This window comes from Trachypithecus francoisi, unplaced genomic scaffold (assembly GCF_009764315.1).
Source record: "Trachypithecus francoisi isolate TF-2019V2 unplaced genomic scaffold, Tfra_2.0 Lachesis_group9, whole genome shotgun sequence".
NCBI lineage: Eukaryota > Metazoa > Chordata > Mammalia > Primates > Cercopithecidae > Trachypithecus > Trachypithecus francoisi.
The window spans coordinates 56,237,403-56,254,344 of record NW_022681474.1 but is presented as its reverse complement, the minus strand read 5'-3'; the positions used below and the strand labels follow the sequence as shown (position 1 = coordinate 56,254,344).

The window sequence follows — 16,942 nt, the reverse complement described above, 5'->3', positions numbered from 1 at the left end:
AACACCAAGAATCTCAGTGTTACAAGAGCATTTGTTTCTCTAACGTTATGTGGGACTGTTGTAGCTACATGTGAGCTTCTTTTTTTTTTTTTTTTTTGAGACGGAGTCTTGCTCTGCTGCCCAGGCTGGAGTGCAGTGGCCGGCTCTCAGCTCACTGCAAGCTCCGCCTCCCGGGTTCACGCCATTCTCCTGTCTCAGCCTCCCGAGTAGCTGGGACTACAGGCGCCCGCCTCGTCGCCCGGCTAGTTTTTTGTATTTTTTAGTAGAGACGGGGTTTCGCCGTATTAGCCAGGATGGTCTCGATCTCCTGACCTCGTGATCCGCCCGTCTCGGCCTCCCAAAGTGCTGGGATTACAGGCTTGAGCCACCGCGTCCGGCCCATGTGAGCTTCTGCGGCTCTGCTCCATGTGTCTTATCATCCTGGGTCCTAGACTAAAGGAACAGCCCCTACTTGGGACATGCTATTCTCAAGGCGGAGGGAAAAAGCAGAGTCCTGGCAGAAACACAATGACTCGAAGCTTATTCTGGGATGTGGTGTACCCCTTGCATCCAGTCACATGCAGTCGGCCAATTGAAATCAGTGGTCAAGTCAACATCAGCGGGACGGGCATGTGGTTCACAAGGAGGCACCGGAGTCACACCACAAAGTGCAGGGACCAAAACCAGAGAAGGTGGAGCAAACTCTCAGGAACAATCATGCCTCAGGAATCTCACGTGAGATCCTCAAATGCTGCAAACAGTGTGCGGCACACAATAAGCACTCAGTAAGTGTTAACTATTATTATATTAATAGCTAAGCTGAAGGCATAAAACCCTACCTGCTTTCTCTCCTTGTCTTTTTCCCATTCTCCTTTACCCTCCTCTCTCTCTCGTATCTTTCTCCGGCTCTCCCTCCTCTCCATCCTTACTGCCTAGGACTCTGTCTACACTTAGAGACACACACCCCCTTATTTCCTGACCTTCATCTCTCTCTTTTTAAAAAATCCATCCTTGTTTACCCGATGCTTTAGTTGACATACCTCTGGGCCTTCTATGGCTGGCCCAGTTGTTTTCAGGTATAGGAAAAAGGGATAATCCACCTTTATGTAGACATGAAAAGAGTTAGTTTTAATTAGTAACTACCTTACTAACAAAAAGGTTTTTTAAAATTATATTTTTATTTTAGTGTACATAGGTCACGTTTCTAGGCAATTTTTATGCAAATTATTGAAAATGGTCACATATGATATTTACAAAACACAAGGGAGAAAGGGAACAAGGGTGTGGGAGCCAGGGGGTGGACACAGTCTGGGAATTGTTCTGCACATCTCCCAACAGGTCACGTTTGCTCCTGACACTTTTCCTAAACCATTTCTACATATCTGGCCATTGCTCTTTACCCCCAAACCCTCCAACCACCAGCATCAACCAACTTATAATAATTTAATAATAAAAGTAACAGCAATGACTGTCATTTCTTCTGTGTTATACATTGTGCTAAGTGCCTTACATTATCTCATTTAATTACTGCAATAGTCCAGATACTCTCTAGATTGTGAGTGGAGCTTCTTTGTCCAGACCTCATTCAGCTTTGTGCTTTGCCATATGCAGAGACAGCTCCCTACAGAGCAGAAAGCCTCAGCTTAACAGAATGAACCTGTGACTTAGTTTAGCCTCCACCAACAACCCACTGTATTACTTCAGGCAGGTCAGCCTCTCTTGCCTCAGTTTACTGATTTGCAAGACAGATATAATAATCTGTGCTTCATGACACTGTGGTGAAGATGAATAACCAGAAGACAAGATGTAAAAGCACTTTGTAAACAAAAAGGCATCTTATAAATTCATTCATTCAACAAATATTTACTGAGTGCCTGTTCCCTGCTGAGCACTGTTATTACCATTGCAGACACAATAAAGAACTAAAGAGACAGATCATGACAGGCATCGTGTGCCACTGCAAGGCCCTTGAGTTTGCTCTAATAAGTTGGGAAGTCTTTGAAGGTTTTGAACAAATGAATGACATGAGCTGACTTAGGTTTAAGAGGATTACTCTGGGGTTGTGAAGAGACTGTAGGGCAACCAGTCAGGAAGCCAGTATAATAATCCAGAAGGTGGATGAAGGTGGCTTGGTGGTTATAGCAGTGGAAGTGTTGAAAGTGGCTCGATAATGAATATATTTTAAAGATGAAGCCAACAGAATTTGCGGATAAATCACAGGTGAGTTTTGGATGAAAAAAAGAGGCGACAACAATGACATCAGGGTTTTTGGCCTGAGCAACTGGAAAGATGATGGGATCTTCATCCATCCCTGGGAAGAAGACTGTTGCAAGAACAGGTTAGGTAGATATCAGGAATTCATTTTGGGGTATGTTAAGTTTGGGATGTCCATTACACATGCAAATGCAGCTTTTGAGTAATCAGTTCGATATACAAGTCTAAAGTTCAATAACATTCACGTCCCACGGTCAGACTGGAGTTACCAATGCGGGAGTCTTCAGCATGCAGCAATAGCATTGGAAGCCAAGAGGTGGAGGAGTTCCCCACGGAGTGGGGGAACTCGGAGGTCAGCTGGTCAGATGATTGAGCACGGCCGGGATGGCTGAGGAGGAGCCTGGAAGGAAGAAGAACCAAGAGAGACCATTACTAATGAGCAACAAAAGGGGTGTGTTGAAATCAGACTTTGGAACCAAAAAGAACCACTCCAATTCTGGGTCGTCCGCTTACACACGGTGAACGGAGCAAATTTCTTCTCTGAGCCTTGGTTCCTTTCCTGTAAATGGAATATAACCGCTCCCATCGTACAGGTGCTTTTCGGTGATAATTAAATAAGGTGACTTCGTGAAAAGTACCAGGCTCTCAAAAAGCTCAGTATTTGTAGAAAGTATGCAGTTTCTAGGTTGGAGAAGCCAGAGTTTGTTTTCAAAAGCCTCGACCACACACAAAGGCGGTTACAGCTCTTGAGGTCCTGGGGGGGTCACAAGACGCCTTCCGAGTGGGGGCGGGGCGAGAAGAAAACAAAACCGCAAGAAAAAAGGAACAACGCTTTCGGGTGGGCCCGGGACCATAGAGGGTCGCTCCGCCTCATTCCTAGAGCGACCGCGGCGGCGCCAGAGCGCGGCGAGGCCCTCACTTCCGGCGGCGCGGGAGGCGCCCAGCGAGCCAGGGTGGTGGCTGGTCCCGCGCGGTGAGTGGGCCTGTGGCGAGTGCGGCGCTTGGGGCCCGCGTCGGATACTCGGGTCCGCTCGGGAGCGCGCTGGCCGTAACGAGGGCGGCGCGGGCCGGGGCGATGGCGTGGCTGGCGTCTCCGGCCTCCGGGCTGTGCCTGGCCGCCGGGCGGGGGCGGGAGGGCCACGCGGGCTCAGGGTGGGGCCGCGGCCTGCGCGGCGGGCGGGCCGGGTCAATGAGGAGCGGCCGGCGGAGTGCTGGGGACAGGGGAGGCTTGGACTGGGGCCCCCCCGGGCAAGTCGCGGCCCGCGAACCGGTCGGGTGAGCAGCAGCCCCGGCCCCTTCCGTCGCTCGGAGCGTTCGAGGACTAGATAACGTGGAACAAATGCTTAGGCGGCACAGGGCTGCTCTGAGCAGTTTTCAGATTCAGACTCATTGCAACTTCTAACATTCTGATGGTGTTGCCACCTTATCATTACCCTCCCCATTTTACGAGGAAACTGAGGCACATTCCAGGTAGCTGGGTGTGCAGGAACAGCAGCTTATGTCACTCAGGTTTAACTTGGTGCTTGCCCCTGCTGCGGAGCTATGCAAAGCACGGGTCGCCGGGCTGCCACTAAGAATACAGGCTCTGGAGTCAAACTGCTAGGATCTGGGAACCCGGCCAGTGCCTTCTAGCATTGTGCCCTCGTTTCCTTAACTTCAAACGGAAATAACTGTATAAAGTGCCGGGAGAATTAAAGAGCTAGTACAGAATCAAGTTACACAGTGTCTGGCACATACTACCTATTAGAGTATGATTGCCTCATCCGTAGGTGGATTTGACAGTCCGAGTTTCTGACTACATCTGACTTCCATTGTATTAAATGCATGTACTTTTAAAAATATGTATAATGACTATTATAGTTATTAAAAAAAAAAAACCCAACAACACCAACACCATGTACCAAACTAACACAGTGTCTCCTGTGTGGTAGATGTTCTGTAAATATTTGCTTAAGTTAAGGACTGGGTAGTGCTAACTGTAATCTTGTGTTATATGCAGCTTGCTCTTATGCTAACCATAATTACAGCTGATGTAATTATTAAATATCCAGATAAAGTCCTGGGCCTAAAGTTTCAATTATACAATAAGATGAAAGGAAGGCAAGAAAAATGATGTTTTTGTTTTCATTTATTTGCTTTATATCCTTGTATGCAAAGAAACCCAGAGTAATTGTTTCTGTTTTAAATTCCACATTCTGACAAGAGATAATGAAAAATAGTTCCAATAATTGTATTGCTTTTGAAGTTCTAGATTTTCCCACATTGCCAGCTATGTGGGGTTTGTAGGGATTTTTGTTGGTTTGTTTTGGCTGTTATTGTAAATAGCCACAAGTCAGCCTTATAAATAAATAAAATTATTTCAGATTTTGAATTTTGCAGCATTTGGGTATTCTAAAAATTCCATCCTACTTTTAACATGTAAACTCATTTTCTCCCCGCTCTCCTTTTCTTGTGTCCTACCTACCATGCTCTTTTCTACTCAGTTTCATTCCACTATCTGGTAAAAGTTCTTTTGCAGTTTTCCTCTCTCCGAAAACAATACTTTTGTTTTGGATTTTCAACAGATTGCTTTCTTGCATCATTAGGATCTATAAAAACCAATAATAAAGCGTGTCTTCATAGACTAAGTAAACCTACCACTCCTTCTAGAGAAGTTTCAATTTTCAAAACACTTTATGCTACAGAATTAGAGCTAAGCTGTCACCTAGAGCTATGGAAATCGAATGCTAAATACAGATAAACAAGAATATATCATAAAGTAGTATAATGTGTCATTTCTTATTCATTTGGATACTTTAGGCAGTTACTAGTGAGTAGTTTAACACGGAACTAAATATTAAAACATAGTAATATTCTATTACACAAATTTTGATTGTCTTTTGGAGTCATTCCATTCCCATTAAGATTTACCGTATCTCCATTTTTTAGTCCTTCAAAATTATGTACTCATTTGGTAATGCCTAGAAAATTTATCTTTCACCTCATCACTTTTTTTTTGTCCTGTCCCAATAGACAAACTCCAGTGGTAAACTCAGTCAAAATTTGGTGATATTTGTTAAGCTTAAACTCTGGAATTGTTAGAATTACTTTGCAAGTATTTCCCCCCATATTATCTTTGTTTGCATTTATACTTCTTAAATTTAAACATGAATGCAATTTTGGTGGGTTGAAGAGATATTAAAATTGAATAATTAACAGGTAGATTTTTTTTTTCTGATTATCTATACTTTTTTTTTCCCCTTCTACACACAGAAAATTCTGAGCTGTGCACCGCTAGGAAATGAAACACTAGTTCAGAAGAAGCCTCTAAACTCTCTTACAAATACATTTGGTTATTCACCATGAGGTTAGCAAAGCCTAAAGCGGGTATTTCTCGGAGCTCAAGCCAAGGAAAGGCCTATGAGAACAAGCGCAAAACAGGCCGGCCGCGGCAGAAGTGGGGCATGACTATTCGATTTGACTCAAGCTTGAGTAGACTCAGAAGAAGCTTGGATGACAAACCCTATAAATGTACTGAATGTGAAAAGAGTTTCAGTCAGAGTTCAACTCTTTTTCAACACCAGAAGATCCATACTGGAAAGAAATCCCATAAATGTGCTGATTGTGGGAAAAGTTTCTTTCAGAGTTCTAATCTCATTCAGCATCGACGGATCCATACTGGGGAAAAGCCCTACAAATGTGATGAGTGTGGAGAAAGTTTTAAACAGAGCTCAAATCTCATTCAGCACCAGAGAATTCATACTGGAGAAAAACCCTATCAGTGTGATGAGTGTGGCCGGTGTTTCAGCCAGAGCTCCCACCTTATTCAACATCAGAGAACCCACACCGGGGAGAAACCCTACCAGTGCAGTGAATGTGGCAAATGTTTCAGTCAGAGCTCTCATCTGAGGCAGCACATGAAGGTGCATAAAGAAGAGAAGCCTCGTAAAACCCGGGGCAAAAATATCAGGGTGAAGACTCACTTACCCTCTTGGAAAGCTGGTACAGGAAGGAAGTCTGTGGCTGGTCTCCGTTAAGTATGGGGCTTTTTGACAGCTTTTTGAGCCCTCTTGAGAAAAAATAAAAAATGAAAGGAATCTTTTTTAGAAATAGAGATGCTTTATAGTAGATCACTTAAATACTGGATCTTTTGCTAGTGTGAAAACATTGGGAATTTAATGACATTGAGCTGAAGAAATTACATGAGTCCAGCTACCCTCATTTCTGTTTTATGTGACATGGAGCACAAAGAACTGAAAATACGTTTTGAGGGAGCATGACATTGTTGACCTCATTTGAAATTACTTCCATTTTCAAAAACCATCATGATTTGCAGATACATTTTGAGAAAAAACATCATGTTTTGAGGATACATTTGTGAAAGTGCAGGCGTGCCAATGATTACTCAGTTTTAGGACTTTCTGTGGAAGAAAAAATTAAAAGGGAGAAGAAATTAATTCCACTACTTTTGAAGTTCTGCAACAGATGAGATTTTGTTTATAAAGTTTTGTAGTATATTAACCATTGGTTTATGACTCTAGATTCAACATATTAAAATGTATTCAAGCTCACAGATTTTTAATCAGTAAGGCCCATCTATATTATTGCTTTATTTCTTCTCCTTGTGGACAGCTGTTAATTAAAGGAGTAAGGATTTGCCTGTTTGTTTTTGTTTGTTTTTTAACCAAATTCTTAGAGATGCTATAGAATCTAAATGAGAACTGAATTGAACCTTAAGTCTCGTATTCCTACTAATAGAGTTCTTTGTGATGGTAACTGCTGTGTCGTTTGTTTTCCACACGTTGGGATGGATTCATGTCAATCCAACCCCATGTCCTTGACCTCTTCTGGCATTCTCTTGTGCTCTGACAAACTGAGCCAGCCTTTTAGATCTACATGAATAAACGTACTGTTTTACCAAGAAAAATCTCAGCTTGCTTTCTGCTAATTAAAAACCTACAATTTACACACCTCCCTGCCTTCAAGACTATGAGCTTTAGATAGCCCTGCTTAAATGTTTGTCAACAACAAGAGTCATGTAATGTGTCAGTGCATTGTAGCTCCTTTGAAATTTAACTCTTTCTATGTTACATGAATTGTTTTAAGGAGTCCGGCAAACATGTTTATTCACTTCCATGAGAATGGTGCCAAGTGTCAGACTCTGATGAGCCCTCAGCTCAGGTTTTAATTTCTATTGAATGCTAACATTCTTCTGATTTTTTGGTATCTTTTATATCGGTTTCTGCTGTATTAATGACAATTATTCATGAAAATAAAAAATGAAATATTTTGTATACTACTACCTTCTGTTTATTTTTCTCCTGGGGAATTGCTTTAATTATTTAGACACTAGATCTAAAATCACAGCTTTTGGATGGATCACTTGTTTTGCCTGTTTTTGATTTCCTCACACTTGAACTATGCCTTCCTCCTGGCCTTGCATTTGAGCATAGGGCCATAGAAGTTGGCCTTGTGATGGCCTTGTTGACAAGTGTCATTCAGCAGAATATTCACAAGGTGTTTTGTAAGCATGAGGTGATCACAGTTTTTTATGAAAGAAGTGATCTTTGGCCGCCCTATTACATCCAAGTCACCCCTTGGCAGGACTGTGACTATGGGGCCCTTTTGAGGATTTATCAATGCTCTTCACATTAGTTTTGTGTCTGGAATAGCTTCAGGCCAGGGCCAACACTTCTTTTGTAAATTTCAGGAATTTGCCCATTCTGACAGCAAACAGGGCTGTGCACAGTAGTGATATTAAAAATAATTTAACAAGCAGTATGCCCTTCAGGACAGCAGAAGAACTGTCACAGACTAAGGTCTCTTGTGTGCTTTGAGCATGGGTATGCATTACTCTCTTCCTCCACTGTGTTGGGGAACATGTGGAGAGGAGCACAGATAAGGGATATTTTTGGTTAATAGAGCTCTGGACCAGTGGGAGATAGATGGAGCCAGGCTTGATCTAGAGATGTCCCAGGGTTTTCAGAGTGTAGTGACTATGTGGGATTTGGGATTATCTTCCTTGGGTAGAAGGTATATTGTGTGTGGAAGGAGGAAAGAGGGATATTTGGTGAGCAAATATCCAAATGTTCGCCCCATGTTTCCTGGCACCCTTACAGTGCTGTGAGAAACACTAGGTCAGGCCATTTGAGTTAGTGATGTTTTTAAAAGCTGTTGTGTGATTCTCTGTGCTCATATTTCCCAAGCCAAAGTGGAGCTGACATTTAGGTAGTTCCTGAGCCTCTTGCCAGCCTGCTTTGGGTATCACATGAGTGAGAAATAAACTGTTGAGATAGGCCAGAGATTTCAGTGTAGATTTGGTACCTGTCGTGATTGATGCACCCATCCTGCTGTTTTTGTGCATCTCTGGACCCAATCATCCGTCTTAAAAGTTCTATCCTTTCAGTGGCCTGATGAGAAAAAACAGCTTTTTGAGATTCATAGTTGAGAAACAGTGCCTTGCCTCCCCCACATTCTCTTTCTGTTTCTAGCCGATATCCTGTAATACTTCCTTTTTTTTTTTTTTTTTTTTTTGCCTGGGGACCCTTTTCTTTGTTCCTTACTGAGACTTAAAGGCAGCATTAAAGCTTGTTTGTGTGTTTTATTTGTATTCCGTGACTGTGGCCTGGGGTGAAAGTCCCCACACATAGAGTTGCCGGGATGTCCTGTGATATCAGCCCTGGAAGTTGAAAATTTGTCCTGAGACTAATATGCTGTCCTCAAACATGGGAGAAAGGGGTGCGTGTCCCTCCACCATGCACAGTCTGAGTGCAGCAAGACCCATGAGAGGATGCTGAGTGGGTGCCAGGAGGACTCACCTCCAAGAGCAAGAGCCTCCGGTCCCTGTTCCACATTGATTTCAAACAGACCAACCAGCTTGGACAATTGAAATTCTCAATTGCAATCATGATGAACTGAAGACCAGAGGACCTTCCTCCAATTTCCACATGAAGCGCTAGATTGTAATGTAACCCTAGATATGTTGAGGGAACTCCAAAGTAGGATTTCTCACCACATAGGTAAAATAGGGGGACTGCCTATTTTAATCTCATTTAGCGATAAGTATGATGGCTGTTTCCTAAATTCAGAGTTCTGTAGTAAACTGATAACAGATTCTTTTCTGTCATTTTTCAAATAAAGCATTGTGACATCTGGTAAAATAATTACTTTTGTTTTTCTTGTTTTATTGTTCAGAAGAAGTGCAAAAGAATCCAGACCAGTTTAAAATTGATAAATTTTACTGCTGAGTGATGGAAAGAGACAAAAATGACAGAAACATTATTCATAGCTGCATTCCTTACAGTAAAGCCAAGCACAAATAGCTGTATTGCTTAGAATCATTGCATTTAAATATAGCAATATCAAATCTTTCATAGTCTTTATGGATGATTTTTTTTCCTTTGATCCACATGGTTGGTAATATGTCAGAATAGATTCAGCAATTTAGTCCTACTAAGTAATGGCATTTTATAATTCTAGTGTTGTAATATCTGACAGTATTTTACTTAGAACTTTTACATCAATATACATCAACTGACTTAGTTGTAAGTTTCTTTTTATATGTTATCTTTGTCATAAATGTCAATTACATCGTAGAGCATTTCAAGAACTGTGTCAAGTTCATAATACTAGGTTACGAATGTGTTACGCTACATCCCAATTTGTCAAGAGACCTCTCAGGCACAGATTTTTGAATTCAGGAATTCAGGATGGGTATGCCAATATAAATGAAGCTTCTGAGATGAATAACCTTAAATCCCAGAGAGACCCTGGTTATATCTTTATGTTCAGGGCAATCTAAATGGGTCCCCTAGGATACAAGAAGCCTCTCTATTCAGTGGGATTAAAAGGCTAAATATCGGAATTTAGGCAGGTGAGTCAAAGAGGGGACACTATAATGATTCGGGGGCAAACAGTCATGAAGAGAAGCTCAGGTTCAGTGAGAAAACTGAAGCCATTCAGTTTTTCACATAGTTTAATATAGCTAGACTTCTGTTATGTCCATGTTTCTTCTTTGCCTGATAAGTTCACCAATTCGGTTTAACCCAGCACCTGCATTCCATTTTCTCTATTAGAATAATTGGTCTGGTTTCTCTTTTTCTGGCTAGACTTTGGCTGAAAGGACAATAATAAGAGAAATAAAACTACAAGGAGCTACTATTTCTTATGTATCAAAATGACCAATAGTGTAAAACCTATTCTGTTGGTGAGGCTGTGGAGAGCTAGCCAAACTCAGACACTGATGGTGGGATACAAAATGTTACAACCCATACTGAGGAGGGATTTGGCAATATCTAGCAGAAGTGTATATGCATTTACTCTCTGATCCAGAAATTATGTTTCCAGAGATTGTTTCCAAAGATACAGTACCAACAATACAAAACAATGTATACACTTGGCTGCACATTTTTATAGAAAAGACTCATTTCTCAGGCATCTGGCTCCAATGGAGTGTCATATATTTGTTCGATAATGGGCTTTTTATGATGTTCTCATGACCTTTCTTGTGTTGTAGTTGTACCATACGTCATTTTCAGAGGTCAGCTTGCCTCGTTTTGTACAGGACCCAGAGTGTAGTTTAATAAGTGCTCTCAAGGAGATTAAGTGTCACTGCTGATGCAAACCAGCAAATTAAATTCCCAGGCTCAGCTGGAAATACTTCAGCCCAGTGAGGGCGCTGCATAAGAGGAAATAGCCACATCAAGACTTCATTGTTAGAAAACAGACTTTTTCTATTTCACGTTACATAAAACTGTCACTAGATGGCAGCAAAGGAGAGATCATGGAAAACAGCCTGTCCTGTAGTTTCTCCACATTCAACTTGTGCAGATTGAGTGTCCCTTATCCGAAATGCTGGCGACCGGAAATGTATCAGAATTCAGATTTTTTTTTTTAATCATTATTTGGGAATATTTGTATATACATGATGAGATATTTTGGGAATGGGACTCAAGTCTAAACACGAAGTTCATGTGTTTATTATACCCCTTGTATACATAGCCTGAAGGTAATATTTTTAATAATTCTGCGCATGAAACAAAGTTTTCACTGTGACCTATCACATGAGGTCAGGTGAGGAATTTTCCACTTGTGGCGTCACATTGACATTCAAAAAGTTTCAAATACTAGATTTTCGTATTAGGGATGCTCAATCTGTGTTTTCCTTTGAAAATACCATGCTCAAAATGTAGAGACTACTCTTTACAATCAACTAGGGTTCAGTTAAATGTCTGAAAATACAAGCATAATTTTAAAAGTTGAGCACATTTTAGTCAAATTACCTGAATGTCATTTCTATTTCCACTGTAACTTAGATGTTTAATAACTTACAAGACACAGGAGGATAGGCAAGCCCTTTTCTTATCCTGGTAGAAAAAGAAATTATCCAAAGTGTTTACTAAACAAATAATAGCTATTTTCTCAGTTTCTCTCTTTTGCTCTTTTCTACAGTCAGCTCCATGAAAGATTTGTCTACATTTATCTTCCCTGTTTCCTTACCTGGCAGTCTCCCCTTAGTCTATTTCCATCAAGCTTTCATCCATCACTCTGCTCAAAAGCACTCTCTTCAAGGAGTCTCCATGAAAATCTGTGTAGAACAGTGGCCCAGACTTTGAGACGATGGCTAGAATGCAAAGCCAGACACTTTGGGAATGAAATGCAGCTGTAGAGACTGATGCAGGAGCTGCAGAGTTGGGAGAACAGTGTACTTTTCATAGATAAGAAGCTGTTTGAACTTCTTATCATGTGCAGACATTCTATTTACAGTTGAAATGTAAATTAAAAGTAAATTACATTCCAGTAGCAAAACAGAGATTGGGAACAGCCTAGGGAAACAGGAAATTGGGTCCCAGAACAACACTTAGGTCCTTTCTCGCCTTTGCCTGGTAGATGAGAAGTCACCACTGAGAAGCCAGTTGTGAGCACTGAATTCATAAAATGACCATCTCATCTAGTACGTATTCTAATCCTTCTCCTGGTGCTTTTCTTCTCCCTTCTTCCGAAAGGCTGAGCCGTACCACAGAGCCTACACATGTGAACTTCTTCGTGGTTGGCAGTTGAGTGCATCTGGGGTGGGATGTAGAATCTGAAAGGCAGTGTGATGTAAGAGAAAAATCTCTGAATTGGAGTCATTAGTCCTGAGTTCTAGATCCAGTTCTCCTATGGAAAATCTATGTGCCTTTAGGCAAGTCATTTTTTCTCTCTGGTCTTAAGACCAGATGAAGCCAAAGTTGGCAGGTAAACTTGTTTCAGTTATGATCCTATGGCTTCAAGGTGCTAAAACCAACATTCATTAACCAAAGCAAAACAAAGAGAAGTAAAGAAAAATGACTGAAGAAAGAGTTGAACCACCGGGACTTAGGAAGGGTTGCCAGGGCAGCCTCAGGTATCTCGAGGTTATGAATGGGTCTTCAGAGGACTACCATTAGAGTTCTGAGCTCTAGCTACAACCTGCCCATAGCTGTAATGACAGGGCTCCTTCCTGTCTTTAATGTGTGTGTTTTGTAGGGGAGGAGTAATGTTATTTCTAATGATAAGAAAGAAAGTAGAAAAGAAAGGAAAGAAAGGAGGGAGGAAGAAGAGTAAAGAGAAAACAGAAAAGGGATGGAATTTATATTCTTGAAACTTATTAGCTCTGGAGGCAATTTCTAAATTTACAAATTAGTATTCTAACAATATTTTGAGCAATCACAGCATTGCAATGAACATATAACTTTCACATATGACTACTTTGAAAAAACAATAATTTGTCAAATATGTAAGTCTTGGTAGTATGTTTTCTTATGTAAGTCTTGGTAGAGTATTTTATATCCATTCTTGCAAAAACTAATAACTTTTTATATTATTGAGTCAGGTCTTCTAAGGACTTCAGTAAGTGAATCCTATCTACTTAGAAACAATAAAACACAAATTTATAGGCATACCTCAGAGATAGTGCAAATTTGGTTCCGGACTACAGCAAAAAAGTGAATATCACAATAAAGTGAGTCAGACGAATTGTTTTATTTCCCAGTGAATACAAAAGTTATGTTTACACTATACTGTAGTCAAGTGTGCAAGGGCAAGATGTCTAAAAAACAACGTGTGTAATTTAATTAAAAATACTTTATGGCTAAAAAAAAATGCTGAAGATGATCTGAGCCTTCACAGACTCAATCTTTTTGCTAAAGGAGGGCCTTGCCTTGATGTTGATGGCTACTGACTGATCAGGATAGTGGTTGCTTAAGGTTGTGGTGGCTGTGGCAAATGCTTAGTGAAGTTTGCCACATGAATTGACTCTTTCATGAAAGATTTCTCTGTAGCATATGGTGCTGTTTGATAGTGTTTTACCCGCAGTGTAACTGTTTTCAAAATTGGAGTCAGTCTTCTCAAACCTTGATGCTGCTTTACCAACTAAGTTTATGGCATATTCTAAATCCTTTGTGGTCATTTCCACTATGTTCACAGCATCTTCACCAGGAGTAGATTTCATCTCAAGAACCCACTTTCTTTGCTCATGTATAAAACACAACCCCTCACACATTCAAGTCTTATCATGTGATTGTAGCAATTTAGTCACATATTCAGGCTCCACTTCTCATTCTAGTTCTCTCGCTATTTTCACCACATCTGCAGTGCCATTCTCCACTGAAATCTTGAACTTCTCAAAGTCACCCATGAGGGTAGGAATCAACTTCTTCCAAAGTTGATATTTTGATCTTCTCTCATGAATAATAAATGTTTTTAATGCCACCTAGAATGACGAATACTTTCCAGAAGGTTTTCAATTTATATTGCCCTGATCTGTCAGAGGAATCAATATGGAAGCTACAGACAAAATGTATTTCTTACATAATAAGACTAGCAAATAAAAATTAGTCCTTGATCCATGAGCTATATAGTGGATGTTGTGTTAGCAGCTGTGAAAACAACATTAATCTCCTTGTACGTCTCCATTAGAGCTTTTGGGTGACCAGGTGCATTGCCAATGAATGGTAATATTTTAAAAGTAATCTTTTTTCTGAGCATTAGGTTTCAACAGTTGGCTTAAAATATTGAGTAAACCATACTTTAAACAGATGAACTGTCATCCAGATTTTGTTCAATTTACAGAACAGAGTCAGTAAGATTAGTATAATTCATAACGGCCTTGGAATTTTCAGAGTGGTAAATGGGCACTGGCTTTAACTTCAAGTCACCAGCTACATTAGCTCCTAATAAGAGAGTCAGCCTGTCCTTTGATGCTTTGAAGCCAGGCATTGACTTCCCCTGTCTAGGTATGAAAGTCCTAGCTAGATAGTGTGGCCACCTTCATGAGCGATCTTAGCTAGATCTTCTGGATAACTTGCTGCATCTTCTTCATCAGCACTTGCTGCTTCACCTTGCACTTTTATGTTATAGAGATGGCCTATTCCTTTAAACTTCATGAACCAACCTCTGCTGGCTTCCAACTTTTCTTCTGCAGCGTCTTCACCTCTCTCAGCCTTCATGGAATTGAAGAGAGTTAGGCCCTTGCTCTGGATTAGGCTTTGGCTTAAGGAATGTTGTGGCTGTTTTGACCTTCTATTCAGACCACTAAAACTTTCTTCATATCAACCATAAGGTTGTTTCAGTTTCCTGTCATTTATATGTTCACTGAATCCATGAATGGTGATTTTTCTAAAAAACATTAATTTCTGGCCGGATGCAGTGGCTCGCGCCTGTAATCCCAGCACTTTGGGAGGCTGAGGCAGGTGGATCACCCAAAGTCAGGATTCGAGACCAGCCTGACCAATATGGTGAAACCCTGTCTCTACTGAAAACACAAAAATTATCCAGGTGTGGTGGCAGGCACCTGCAGGAGGCTAAGACAGGAGAATTGCTTGAACCCAGGAGGTGGAGGTTGCAGTGAGCCGAGATCACGCCACTGCACTCCAGCCTGGGCAACAAAGTGAGACTCTGTCTCAGAAAAAAAAAAAGAAAAAAGAAAAAAATTAATTTCCTCAAGAACATTTTCTTTGCATTTACAACTTGGCTCACTGCGTAGCTTTTGACATGCCTTCCTCACTAAGCTTAAACATTTCTAGCTTTTGATTTAAGATGAAAGACATGCAACTCTTCCTTTCACTTGAACACTTAGAGGCCATTATAGGATTATTGACTGGCCTAATTTCAGTATTGTTGTGTTTGAGATATTGTGAGAATTACCAAAACACAAATGAAGTGAGCACCTGCTGTTAGAAAAATAGTGCCAATAGACTTGCTGCATACAGGATTGCCACAAACCTTCCATTTGTAAGCAATGCAGTATCTGCAAAGTGCAATAAAGAGAAGCAGTAAAATGAGGTCTGCCTGCATTTAAATTGCTTTTTCCTTCACACTTACTTGAGAAAAGTTCCTCACAGGCAATTTTCCCTTTAAAAAAATCTTAATTTAACTCAAGTACTGGTTTTAAACTTTATACTTCGTTGCAGAATTTTTAAGCCATATTTTCTAACTTAGCTTTTCAGACTGCATATATCTACTATGACCACATTATTTTGTTCTCTATCTTGTGCTCCAATAAAAAGTGTATATTCTTACATAGATGTGTATCAACTTTTAATTAACATGTAATTAGGAGAAAAAGTTCTCACATTAATATTCTGATATTTATTGAAATATATATAATTTCTTTTAATCCTACTATACACATATTTTTAAATATTACAACTACTGTTTTATTACATAATATTAACTCTCCTCTTTTAAGTACCTTATGAACTCATGACCTTTCACTGGCTTAAGCTCTTCTAATTAAACATAATTATAATTCTGGTCTTTGAGTCTCACTAGTGGGAGCCCATCGCCCTGACATCTTGAGAGCATCCCATTTTCTGTTACTAGTAAGTCCAGGCCCATGGTGATTTTTCCTGAGCCGTGGAATCAGTTGTCTTCCAAGAGGTACTGGTTCCTTTTCCTGGAAAATAATCTTGGAGGTGCAAATCTGGTTACTGTGCATGGGCACGAGAATCACAAAGTGGGAACAGTCATGTTTTTTAAGGTTGTGTGTTTGCACTGGCTTATCTTTTCTTTTTCATTCAAAAAGTTATGTAGCCACGTCCCACTCGACTCCAGGTTTTGTCTATCTCCACAGCTTCATACTACACAGACACCAGGCTGCTCAACTCAGCTCTGATGTGACTCTGGATGGGGGGCCAGCACTCTACTTTGTGTCTTTAATCAGCAAACACTGATAGGCTCCATGCCAATAGTGCCAGTGGGGGACTCATTGGGCCACAGCTACAGCAAAAAGTGAGTCACGAAACCAAATCATGCCTAAGATGGGGATACATGCAGAATGGAGACGTGCACTGGGCCCAGCACAGCACCAAGGATGAGAGACCCTCCTCTGGTTGGGTGGGCCAGGAAGGATTTGCCAGTTCAGCCTGAGATGGTTGGAGGAAGAGAAGCCATGCCAGTGTAGGAACGCATACTCAAACGCACAATGCATAAAGGAGCATGGAATAGTCAGGGGACTGTGCACAGCCCCCTGTGGCTGTTACTTAAAGTGTGTGTTGGGAGTGGAGGAGATGAGGGTGAGGAGGTAGAGAGGTCACCAATCGTGGAGGGTGTGAATGACTAAGAAGTGTGACTGATGTTCCTGAAGTCATTCTGGTATTACCAGAGGGCTTTAAGTAGGGGCAATATAGAGTCAGATTTTTATTTTTATTTTATTTTATTTTAAATTCAAGATGGAGTCTCACTCTGTCACCCCGACTGGAGTACAGGGGTGCCATCTCGGCTCAGTGCAACCTCTGCCTCCCTGGTTCAA

The 16,942-nt window shown here is 41.0% G+C and overlaps 1 protein-coding gene and 1 long non-coding RNA gene across 2 annotated transcripts; one reads left to right on the top strand and one right to left on the bottom strand.

Moving 5' to 3' along the window:
- Nucleotides 1-1,408: 1,408 nt before the first annotated feature.
- On the bottom strand, nucleotides 1,409-3,161 carry LOC117082630. Its single transcript, XR_004436713.1, has 2 exons — nucleotides 2,707-3,161; nucleotides 1,409-2,593 (listed from the first exon to the last, which is right to left on the bottom strand). It is a non-coding gene; the product is annotated as an uncharacterized LOC117082630 (long non-coding RNA).
- On the top strand, nucleotides 2,656-7,471 carry ZNF22 (zinc finger protein 22). Its single transcript, XM_033209489.1, has 2 exons — nucleotides 2,656-3,166; nucleotides 5,446-7,471. Exon 2 carries the CDS (start codon nucleotides 5,535-5,537, stop codon nucleotides 6,207-6,209), a length of 675 nt encoding a protein of 224 aa, XP_033065380.1. The 5' UTR covers nucleotides 2,656-3,166; nucleotides 5,446-5,534; the 3' UTR covers nucleotides 6,210-7,471.
- Nucleotides 7,472-16,942: the final 9,471 nt, after the last annotated feature.